General features: G+C 39.1%; 1 protein-coding gene across 1 annotated transcript in view; it reads left to right on the top strand.

Moving 5' to 3' along the window:
• The window catches only part of KIF26B (kinesin family member 26B), a 356,451-nt gene that overhangs the window by 214,059 nt on the left and 129,524 nt on the right, over positions 1-12,868 (top strand). The window contains exon 5 of the mRNA XM_044419364.1: positions 8,220-8,403. Within this exon, the coding sequence (XP_044275299.1) occupies positions 8,220-8,403 (184 nt within the window). The remainder of the gene's footprint in view (positions 1-8,219; positions 8,404-12,868) is intronic.

The following is a 12,868-nucleotide window of genomic DNA, read 5'->3' as shown; positions in this document are numbered from 1 at the left end:
ATTTGACTTAGTTCTCATGACATGACAATGCATTGTGAGTAACTAGCCATGGTGAGCTGTTGTGTTATCAAAATCCAGACTGCTTTCTGCAGGGTGTTTTATTTTTCAAAAACAGGCCTTCTTGATGACCTATTGCTTGTTCTAGTGTCATTGTTTGTTCTTGCTGGTCCCCAATAGGTTGTTGTATCATCCTAACCTTAGAGACCAATTGTTTGTGTTGCAGTGATCAGCTAGCGAGTCCCTTAGCAAGAGCAGTGAACCCCTCCCCCTACCTTTTTTCAATCCCCCTTGCTTCCACCAGAGAAAACTCCTCTGCCAATGCCCAGGTGACTATAATTGGAGTGAATATCACTGTTTTACTACTGTTTAAAAAATGCACAGCCATGCCCATGATTTCTTCTTCTTAGCCTTTTGCAAGTGTGCTCATATAGCTGTCAGATATGTGTAGTCTTGCCTAATCAATTTCCTTGTTTGTTTCAGGTGTTTAAAGGATTGGTGAAATGCAATAGGTAGGAGAATGCCAAAGCAAGACTGCATAGAAGATAATTTGTAGACAGTTGCCAGAGACCGATTGCCTAGCTGTCAATTAAAAAAAAGTGGCTAAAGTAGGTGTAGCAAAAAGTAGGCGGACAATATCACCCTCTTAGCAAAAGGACTCTCCACTTTTTGCAGATCCTTTTCAAAGTACTTACTGTTGAGCATATGGCAGTTCCCTGACAGGTGCACAAATTTCCCCTTCATTTACTTCCCATCCCTTAAATTTGCATATATTTATGCACTGCATTTCTAATAGAGCTGTCAGGGAATTGCAATAGCCACAGCAGATAAGTGCTGTGAAAAGAAGCTGTGAAAACAGAGGAGTTGTATTTTGAATGTAGCTGAAGAGTTGGAGAAGTACTGAAGATTGGAGGACACTGGGAACTGTCAGTTCAACACTTAAAAACAAGAGGTTTTAAGATAAGGCGATATTGTCCTCACCCACTCCCCAGTTTTGTAATTCTTCTTTAGCTGCTTTCCCCCCTTTTTGATGCTTTTCACTTAACAGCTAGGCAATTGGATCCTAGCAACTGGAGTGCAAATTAGACAATATTCAGTCTTTCTCTGTCAGTTTCCATGTATGTTACTTACTCCACTTTGTTACACTTTGACAGCTGAAGCAGACAAGGAAAGTGACTGGGAAAGCTACATAAACTGACAGCCAGAAGAGTGTACTTGTGAAAGACAGGCAAAAAAAGTAACTGTATTCTTAATTGCAAAAACATGTATGCAGTTTTCAGTGCTGAAAAAATGCAATCTCAATGTGGTATTTTTGAGGCTCTGGGAAAAAAAAAACACAGCAGACAAAAAGGAGTGTGTGATGGGGGGTGGTGTGAGGGAGGGAGACAAGACATGCTCTGCTGTGAAGGACTCTCAAATACTGATCGGAGGACCAGGGAGAGAACAAACTTATATCAGTGGAGCTCACTGTGGCTTATTTCCCAAACAACCTACACTGCATAGCATATTCACAGGGTGACATAGCCTGTTGTGCAAACCTGCCCTGTGTGTATAATAATTATGTAACAAACCATGATAATGGATTGCTGAATGATTATAGTAAGTACAGCTGAGTCTGGTTAGCAGCAACTGAAAGAGGCCAAAAGCTGAATGAGTTAAGCCACCCAAGATGTAGGATGGAAATAGTTCTGAAAGGCACAGCTTGCACAAATTTATTGTTGCAATGTAATTAAATACATGCATAAAAATAAGAACAACAAGCATCAAGTGTTTACTGGGCTTTTAAGATACATATTTATAGATCCTCACAGACACAGAAACACACAAAAAATGAGGCAAGCAGAAACTAAAATTACATCCAGATCTTCTCAAGTTGGTTTAGAATTGTTAGATTTAGTGCAAGGTTTGGAGAAACTTAAATGGAAGGTAATTTTATCTGTAATCATCTGCTTATTTCATGTTTCATGTCACTCAGAATGGCATCACAGCACATGCCTGTAATGAAGTGAACACTGTCCATAAAATTTATACCAGAATAAATTTATATGTGCTTAAAGTGACGTAAGATTCTTTGTTGTTTTTGCCACAATGCCTAACCTGGATCTTCTTTTTCCATGATTAGGGTTGGGCTGCATCCTAAGTATACTTGATAGGAAATAACCCCTACTGAACTTGAAGTGGCTTTCTTCTGAGTAGACCTGCAGGGGATTGCATATAAACTGCAGCTGTAGAAATTGAATGGCTAGTTTCCCTTGAGCAGAACAGCTTAGTCATGCCCAAATATTTGAGCTGCCTCTGCTGGTGAGAAGAAAATCTAACCAGAAGTATGTGTAAGAATTAGATGGCAACTGTAGATCACATAAACTCCTCTGCTGATAAACATGCTTTTTCTTTGGTTACCACCACAACATTGCTGTGTCTTTGGGCAATACATTGAATGATGTTGCTAATTTTTGCATCCCATATTTCCTTCTTTTCGGCACCCTCTATCTCAGATATTGGCAGGGATGGTCACAGAAACAGCACTCGTGCTTTGATGGTGGGGTAGGTTCACAACTTGCAGTCCTGCCTATTAGCCATCAGACTCTGCACATGTTTTGCATGCATGAGAAGGACCCTACACATGCACCAACATACTTAGATCTAAACTATGCAAGGGGAATCCTGGACAGGGAACGATCTTCAGCACAGGACCTATATACACACACATACCCATTGACATACCCATAAGGCCCTTTTCTACATGTTCCAGACATGTGGATGGAAGGGCTTTGCTATCATGCACTTCAGTGTGGGATGCAGGAGATATATCTGAAACTCCCTACTGTGTTAGCATCCTGCTGAAGGACTCAAGGGAAAACAGCAGGTCTTCCAGGTGAAGGGAATGTTGAATTGAGGGGGTGAGCTTCCTGGTGGCATGTCTAGCTTACAGAACCATTTAAAGTGAAAATGAACACACTGCTACATAATGTTTTGGCACTCATGGATTCCCAACTCCTCTATTGCGATCTGTATCAGACAGAACCAGACACTATGCTTTAGCAGGAATGACAGTCTTAAATGTATTCATTTGTACACAAAGGGTACAGGAAATGTGTGAATTTCAGATTAAATCAACTTTCTATCTAAGAAAGAACTACATTCCATGAATTATTCACTACCTGTATTTAATTAAGCTTGGTTCATATGTGCAACCATCCACACATTTGGCCTCTAGTAACGCAATTGGATGGAGGGAAAGAGGGGGAGGAACAACCATTTTGATATATCATAATGGACACTGTCGATTTTTGCTTCTCCAATTTATGGAGGGCAACGTTATGAACCAAGGAACTATCATACTTGAATACCTCACAGTGATGATTGATTTACAGTGCTAATAACTTGAGTTCATGAAACTCTTAGATCATGCCTGTGTCTGCACTGGACTTTTCATATGTTCTAGTGCATTGCTACTCAAATTGACCCTTAAAGGAGATAACAAAACATTGTGAAATAAGTTTTCTGAAGATCCAGTCAAACTGAAAGATCCTCATCCTTGGAATCATATGCAAAGCAGGTAGTTGCTTTTCATACACACTGTTTTTGCGCTATCTCTGCTGCTTTTTTTATATCCTCTTTTATGTTGGTGCATCTGAAGCTCCATCAATACATCTTTCCTGACTTCCTGTCCATAAGTAGAAAGTGTCATTCTACACTTCTGTTATTATCCTCCTTTCTTGGTTTTTCATGTCTAAAAGAAAAGAGAAAGAGAGAGATGTAGCACATACATTTTACATTCATTTCATGATAGTTGGCCAAAATGAATCCGGGTTCTTCTGTTTTAATGCCATTCAAAAGGTTACCACTGTCGAAATGGCATATCATTCTAAGGTTTTGAAAAGGCCAGTTGTATTCCAACAATGTTTCTTTTTCTTTAAGGCAAAATGTCAGCAATGGACCTTTTGGTTCAATAAGTACTTCAGGAAGATTAAATTGCTAGTTAAGAAAGCTAAGCAACACAGTATCCATGTGTTTGCTGGTAGAAGCAAGAGAGAAAGCTTAAGATATTTACCAAGTATATAATGATAGGAATAACTAGGGTCTACCTACAGGTATTAGTAAAGGAATGTGCATTGAGCGTCTAAGTGGGCCTATAGTAAACTGACCAGTTGCCATTTGTAAAAAATGATAGATGGGTGCATTTTAAAATATACAGCAAAGGGTTCCAAAATGCATATGTGAATTCTGTATTTATCTTTACCATTCTCTATCGAACATTTTTCTTTAATTTGTGTCAAAAGAAGGAAAACAGAGAGTAGAAAATTGAAAAATTGACTTTTAATAGAAAGGACATAAACAATTGTGGATGATGGTAAAGGGTTAGGGATGTAGTTGGAGTTCCAGTGAGTGAGATAAACTTGGTGCTGAACTTCCTATCAGTCTTCAGTGTGAGGTGGGTTAGCTAAAGAAAGGCCTGGACAGCTTCCAGGGCAAATGCACCTTTTTCTAATTCATTTTTGTGAATACATCAGAAATGCTAAGAAACAGATTGCAAAATCAGCCCTTCTAACTTGGGTAATGTTGATATATAGCAATTTCTGCCATCCGGCTCACTTCACACCATGTTCCTTCTGATAGATAGTATTTTCTTGTTTGAGGAAGACTTGCAGATTGGAAATACTTTCCATAGATCAGACATTAGGAAATGGCCCAGTGGTGCTTCAGTCCCTGTTCGCCGTGCAACACGTCTGTGAGCATTTGGGATCACTTAGGAGCTGTGGAGATGGGGTGAGTTCACCAAGCCTATGACTGTGCTTCCCCTGTAGCAGTCACAGTTTAAACTGACAAATCAAATTTTGCAGCTGACACTATGAGAAAGCACAAGATATATTGCTGAAATAAATTTGCTCCCAAACATTCTTCTCAAATTTCTTTGCTGTGAATTTTTTCTGCATGCTTCAATACTCTCTGAATATTTTCAAATACTGCCTCTCCATTGAGAATAATACTCAATTTCAGTGTTTGGAGTCATGTAGATTTAAATTTGACAGGTTGATGCACAGGGGTATTTAGTGTTTAAAAGTACAGATGGCTGCTACTCAATAGCATTACCACAGTGATTTTTAAAATCTTGCTTCAGAGAACAATTTTTCGATTAGCATTTGTTAAAAAAAAAAAAAAAACTTCTCTTGCTTGGGTCCTAAAAGTACTTGTGTAAAGAAGTTGGAGGAATGAGTCTATGGTTCAGGTGCATGGATGGGATAGGGGGAAATAGCTCCAGATTGGATACATTCAATTTCCACTCCTCCTCAGCCCAGTGGTCCAAGGCCCATCACATTCAACATTAGAATGGTAACAACATGTGAATTGTGTTATTTCTGTACTTTACTGACCGCTGGCTGTATCCAGTGTTAGTCCAATTTGGAATGGACCCACTGAAATGAATAGGACTAACTTATGCTTGACTAACATTGGTTGCAATTGGTTTGTAGTGGTTAGAATGTTATTCTGGGACTCAGGAGATCTGGAATCTAGTTCCCACTCAGCCATGAAGCTCACTGGGTGACTTTGAGCCAGTCACTGACTCAGCCTAATCTACCTCGCAGGGTTAATGTGAGGATGACATGGAACAAAGTATGCTGTAGCATATAGGAGGAAAATCAGGATGTAGACATAAAAGATAATAAATAGTTAAATACCAAGAGAGCAAGATGCTAACAGGCGGCTTTTAATCAAACCTAATAAATAAAAAGGAGTATAATTAGACTAAAGCTATAGTAGAAATGCAGCCTAGGTTGCTAGTTTCTTTGTTTCACTTTCTCTTACTGATCCAAGCAGCTTCCATTCTTCTGCTGCCCATTGTTGCTGTCTTTTAGCAAAGCAGGGGTGAGCAGCCTTTTGGCCTCCTGGGGGCCCCAAGGGGCAATAGATGGGAGAGTTAAGGGTCGCATACACCACAGGTGCATGTGTACACGCATACATATGCATGTACTTACCTTACTCACTCACTCTTCCCTCATAATGGGACCTTTTTTGATAGCAGTTTTTCCTTCTGCCCCCCCCCCCCCAAAAATAAATAAAAAATCCAGTGTTGGACATCAGGCTTGTTCAAGTGTATTAAAGGAAGGGAGAGCTTATGGGCTAGGATTTCGGGGTGCCTGGGCAGCTTTAGAATTAAAGTGGGGTTGCAGGGTTGAGGGTGGTCTTATCAAGGCAGGTACCAGGCCTCTAAAACACATTTGAGTGAATGAATGGTATACTTGAGAGAGATGTGTGTGTGTGTGTGCATGCAGCTTATTTGCATGCACATGTTTATGGCAGCCACAATCACACTAGATGCCAAAACATTATGCAACCCTGCCCAAGGGCCTTGTTGTCACACAATGAGAACAGAGTATACCCTAAAATTTATCCAGCAGTCATCTGTGGCTGGAGCGTTACCGAGGAAGACCAGTAGTAACCAAGTTGCTTTTCAACTGTTCATCTGATAAATTTCAAAATAGTCCAAGTTTCTGTGTAGTTTGAAAAAAATGTAAAGTATATTGTAACCGACTGTTTTTCATGGATGGCATGGAATCCTGCTAAATAAATAATATTCAGATTTTTCTCCTCATACATAAAATTATGCTGTGGAATATTTAATATTGGATAGTGGACAGCTGAAGCATATCAGATGAAAGCTACCAAGAAATGTTAAATTATTTGAACATAAAATTGTGAATTTCAAAAAATAAATTAGAATTCTGAGTATTTCACATTTGAAAATATTGGCATCTATGCATTCACCTCCAAATTGTTGCCTATCTATTCAGCAGAACTTGTATAATAAAGTGAGCTTTCTGAATTTAACATTTTTGATTCAGTTTCTATAGATTTCAAGAATGTATTTTGATAAACTTGAAATGCCTCTTGAATATTGCAGTAAGATTCTTGTTTATTTTTAACTTAAAATAAATTTTGCCTTCATTTTAAAAATCTTTAATTCATGTTTATAAAACTAGCATTTAGATTAGTGAAATTATGGTAAATGTAACACAACAACTTATTACTGCCCAGCTTTATAATAAGGAAAGTGATAAATGAAGACCCAAATGTTAAAATCTTTAAGGCAACTTCATTTGGGATCTCCAAACAATAATGTAATAATGTCACCCTAGAAATCCATACCCTAATCCATTTAAATCTGCAATCTTCTCCTACAGTCCTTCTTAACACTGTTACTAAGTGCAGACTTCATGAGTATAACATCAAACCAGCATTTTTCTCTCCCTCTGTCTTGCCTTTCTTAATAGCCAACACAGTGGAGAGTTTGGGACATAATAGAAGTACAGCTTGTGGATTTTTACTTTTATTTTTCTTATTGACCATTACAAACTTCTTTTGTTTTCTGTATGCCAAAGAAAATGAGAGTGTTCTGGAGGAAAACCTCAGCAATGTTCAGTATTTTCTCCATGCCAAGTCCCTTCTCAGTACCAGATGCTGCAAATAAACATTGTGGCCAACTTTTTAAAAAGGTGGACTGCAGCAATAATCTAGATTTGAATATATTAAAAGTCTGTTTTTAAATCAAAAGCATGGCAAATCTTAGCTCTCAGTGCCTAAATCAAAGCGCAATTTATTTAGCCTACTGAATTGTTAGTTTGTATGATTTTCCAACTGCTTTACAAATAGCATAAAGTTGATTGGTTACCACATGTCAGGAAGTAGGCTGGATTTTTATGAGGTGTCAGAGGTTTAAAATAGCTGGTGCTAGGCTCCCTGTATGTTTGTTAATTTCACTTGGGCATTTAATAATGAATATTAACTTAATTATGATTGGCTGCTTACATCCAAGTACTCTACAGGTAATCATGCTGTACCCAAAGAGTTAGGAATGACAAACAGTTCTTTGTGAGTCAAAAGTCTGCTTGTGAAATGGAATTGTCTAACATAAACAGCTGTTTGTGCACTCCGTTAATTTGGCAGCAGTCACAACGTGTCCTGTGTACCAAGCCAAAGCACTGAAGAAAAAAGGAAAAGAAAAGAGCACTTTGTACAATTTGGATCCTGTTTAACTGTTTCCTGGTTTAAAAAACAAGTATGACTACTTTTTTCCCAAGAGAACTGCAATGGAAAGGATCACCCCCCCCCCCCCCGCCCCCGCGAATGTTCGTCTTTGGAGTATGTGATCTTATATAACGTCCCTTGTAGTTTCATATAACTAATTAGTAAAGTCTTTGTTTTTCTTTATTCCTCTACAGAGCTGCTCAGAAGTTGAACCTGTCATCCAAAAAGAAGAAACATAGGCCCTCTACATCCTCTGCTTCTGAATCTCACCTGTTTGGTACCAAGTTCAGTACTATCCTACAGACTTCCCCACCTCCTGCTCCACCGTGTTTGCTGAGGGCCGTCAACAAAGTGAAAGACACTCCAGGATTGGGCAAGGTATGGATTAATTTACAACTAGCATAACGTAACATAGTTTGCTTTGTCTTGTTAGAGAAGAAAATCTTTCCAACACAGAAGAGAGAGGCTTGGTTTACATTTTATACCACAACAGTCTTTGCTGGATTTACCTTAATTTGAGAATTTCATTTCTGTTTGCAAATTTAAAAAAATAGTCATTTCAAAATGTACTTTTTCAAATAGATTTTTTTTAAAAATTATGCATTTTCATGCTTTAGTCAATGGGAGAAATGTGCACACTTTTGAAAAAATATGCACAGAAATATTTCCCATTCAAAATTATTCCTTTTTCTGCTCCAGTGAGCTAAAAAATGTGCAGAATGAGAATTGGAGTGAGAGGAAAAGTGCTTCAAGGTGATAATTGTAGAATTTATCTGAGCCTGAAAATTACTGATTGTCCCTTCCCTACTTTTGTTGTAAATATTGATATGTGACATCAGCTATCTCATTGATATCCCAAGACTTCTAGAGACCATGATATACGGTTTTCCAACCTGAATTTCAGAGTGTTTCAATACACGTCATGCTGTCGATCATAAAGCTGTAGGTTCTTGAGCAGGTTAATATAAACATGAGGTTTACTTTGCATTGGCGATCATCCTGGAAGTTGGTAGACTGGATGAATGGCTTCCAATTGGTTAGGGTAGAAAAAGTAGCTAAGAGCTGATGATTGATTGGCCACATTTATATATCACCACTCCTGAAGATACCTAAAATTTACAATTTCCAATATTAATAATAAGCATGACACAGAAGAGCAGTGTTTTCTCAGGCACTGCTGGCATGAGTTGTTCAGCCAGGGCATCTCTTCTTCCCCTGCACAGATCACACAGATCCACAAGAACTCTGGGATGATATGAAAGGGGCTGGCTCAACAGTTCTTGAAAGCTGTTGATGGCCTTCTTGTCTAATGCAAGAAAAAGGTATGGGCATTGGTACAGGCAAGAGTTAGAAATTCTGAAGCTGAAGGTAGACTTCAAAGGTTATATATGCTTAAATTCAGTCGGAACTCACCTGCCTTCTACTGTAGCCAAACTTTGCAGCACTACCAAATCTATTCACAAGGATTCACTAGCCTTCTAGAACAGCTGGCCATGAAGGAGGGGAGGAACTATAGGAGAAACAGGAGAATGCTACTTTTTTGGATTGACAAGAGAATAATTATTTCCAATCAAGATACTTATCAGAAAAGTTTGCTTGGATAAATCTATATTTTCTCCATCTCCCCCCCTCCACAAGACTCTCAAGAGACAGAATAGTAGACACTATATTTAATTCATACACTCTGCAATTTGTAGACTACAATTTCATCTCTTCTCATGTATTTCTCTTTAAGTTATCCTGTAATTATGACCTAAAGCTCATATACTTTCATTTCAGTATTTCCATCATTTTACCTCTGCAGAGTAATTTACATTTTAATATATCAGATATAGGAATAAGGAATATACATGAATAATTGCAGATGAAGAATATTAATTCTTCAGTTAAAATCTGAAGGACACAAGAGTTATGAAAAATTTGAAGGATGCTGGAATGGCAAGATAATGGCAGTGCTTTATTTTATTCCTATAGAGAGCTGGTACACTGCAGAGAAAGTAAAGTGTTTTACATTCCCGTTTAAATAGATGGGTAGTAAGGCCATGTGTGTAGGTTTTCATTGATGTCAATAAGACTTGTGTATTTTACTTCCACAGGTCACTGCATGTGTTATACAGCACTAGGTTTCAAATGTATTTCTTACAACTACACTGCCATTAAAAAAACAAAATCAAGTTCATATGACACAACAACCCATTGCGGTTTTTGATGTTGTACAAAACTGCAATAGGTTTCTCAGAGTCTCTTATGCTTGGCTTATAAGCTGCCCTGACAATCCATGGCTTGTTGTAGGGTTTTTATTTTTGTTTTTGACACAGGGTGGCTTGTCTTGTCATCTGAACACAGCCCCTGGCAGCAGCTGGCAGATGCTTCACATCCTTTCAGTTGCTATGGCTTTGATGTCTTTTAAAAACTTTGTTCCTCATATAATTAAAGCAAGCTGTGAAGCCAGCTTTTGCGATTCACCTTTTGACTGGTATGAGCTGCCCTTCCAAGGAGACCCATTGCTTTCTTGCAGGAGCTGCCTGTGCTTGAATTTTTTTTAATTCCCTCATTCACAATTAATTGCATTTTAAATTGTTAACATACTTATTGACGTTCTTTTGCAAATAGGGTCAACTGCTAATGGAGCTGCTAAGTAGAACTTGCAGTGTGTGTGAGTGTGGGGATTGCTAGCAAAGGTTAGTAGGTATCCAACATGTCCAGTACCTTCCCAGGAGTGCAACTATGCAGTCCCACCACCACCTTTTGTAAGCATTTACAAAAGTCGACCTGTCTTACGTTCGTAAATCTCTGGGTAAATCTTGCTAGTGAAAGATGATTTAGTTTTAATACCGGTTTTTATTGGGTTTTGTTTATCTGATATTGCTTTTTACTGTTGCGTCGCCATCCTGAGATCTCTGTAAAGGACGGGATAAATATGCCATTAATAAATTAATAAATGAAGAGCATAATATAAACATACATATTGACTTGTCTGAAAAAGAACATTCAACTTGTTTGTTTGTTTTACTGCTCCATCTTTCACTATTTCAGACTGGACATCAGAAAAAGCTTCCTCACTGTCAGATTAATACAAGAGTGGGACCAGCTGGCTAGAGAGGCGGTGGGCTCCCCCACACTAGAGACATTCAAAAAAGAATCTGGGCAGCCATCTGAGTGGGATGGTGTAACTCGGTGTCCTGCAACAGCAGGGGGTTGGACCTGATGGCCTTCATGGCCCCTTCCAACTCTACTATTCTATGATTCTATTTTTTCACAAAACTTAGTAAAATTGGTTGCAATTTGGAAGGAATAATTCCTTTCATCCCTTCATTATTTGTTTAACCCTTGAGAATACAACAAGGATTACAATGTAGCCCCAGGATTATTTTACTCTTATTTTACCTTAATTTCACTTTTAATTCTCTAACAGGATATTTTTGGTGCTTTTTAATGGAGTTGCACTAGTGTCAACTGCAGTACTGCAGCTGAGACTCTGACTCCTAATGAGAGAGCAATGAATGAAGAAAATTACATGTCGCAGTTCTTCTCTACCCCCTCCCACCCGAAGCAGTTCCCAGCCAAATTCAATTAAGAGGAATATACTGAAATGAAATATATATTGCAAAATGCTTAGTAGACCCAAACATGTTGGTACTCATACCTGTGTACATATCTAGTCCAGGGGTGATTTGATGTATATTTATAGGCAACCATAGCAGGCTTGTAACCAGATGTTTCTATCACATTTGCCCAGTGTTTCTCCAAATGGTGTCTTTTGTCATAACAACATCATGTGTCGTCCACTTTAATACTTGTGAATGAAACCCTTACATCAGATAATTCAATATACATGCTGATTTAACTAGTACTTGAATTCTTGTCTGTCTGGAAAAGAGCTAACATAGATTTAAGTAGCACATTAAATCATATTCATGTCATGTTATAGATATTTGCCCACATGCAAAAATTACATAAATGTGTAAAGAGAGAAATTTCAAACTATCTATTGACCTTGCTTGGGTAGATGTACTGCTCTGTATGGAGAGAGGCTTTAACATCAAGTCCCTTAACCCTCGCCCCCTACCTGAATCTCTCTTGATGGACATGCAGTGGTACCTCGGCTCATGAATGCCTCAGTTCAGAACCAAATCTGGTCGCAAACAAAAATTTCATATAAAAATTTTGACTCAGGTCGCGAACTCTGCATGGGGTGGTGACTGCAATTGCGGCCATCTTGCCCCCGCCTGAGTGGGGAGATGGCTGCAATCGTGCTGGGGGTGGGGGGGGGGGAGATGACTGAGATCGCACCAGTCTTTCCTGCATGAGCACGCCCGTGATTGAGCCCATCTCTCCTGCAGGAGCGCAACCACGATCTTGGCCATCTTCGCCCCAGCCCGATCACGCTTGTCTCCCCCCCCCAAGTGTGCCCAACTTTGCACCCATCTCTCCCCCCCCAGCATGCCGGGATGACAGGCGCATGCAAGGATGATGGGCCCAATTATGGTCGTGCTGGGGCGGGGGGAAGATGGCTGCAATCTTTGTTGTGCTTTGTCACTTCGCTTCACATTTTTCTGATTTAAAAAAATAGTTACAGAATGGATTAACCTTATTTATATTGAACCTTATGGGGAAATTTGACTTGGCTCATGACCAATTTGGGTCACAACCAGAGTCCTGGAACGGATTAAGTTTGTGAGCCAAGGTACCACTGTATAAGCCACCAACCAATAAGCCAGTAGTTGCATCCGTCTGACCTGCATAAAGAGAACCTCCTCCTCCTCCTCCTCCTCTGAATTATTTCCTTTGTCATTAGTATGTGACTACAGTGCAGAACAGACTTTCTCACTCTGGTACCCTC

This window comes from Varanus komodoensis, unplaced genomic scaffold, assembly GCF_004798865.1.
Source record: "Varanus komodoensis strain SLA01 unplaced genomic scaffold, ASM479886v1 scaffold1, whole genome shotgun sequence".
Lineage (NCBI taxonomy): Eukaryota > Metazoa > Chordata > Lepidosauria > Squamata > Varanidae > Varanus > Varanus komodoensis.
This window is presented reverse-complemented; position numbering and strand designations above follow the sequence as displayed.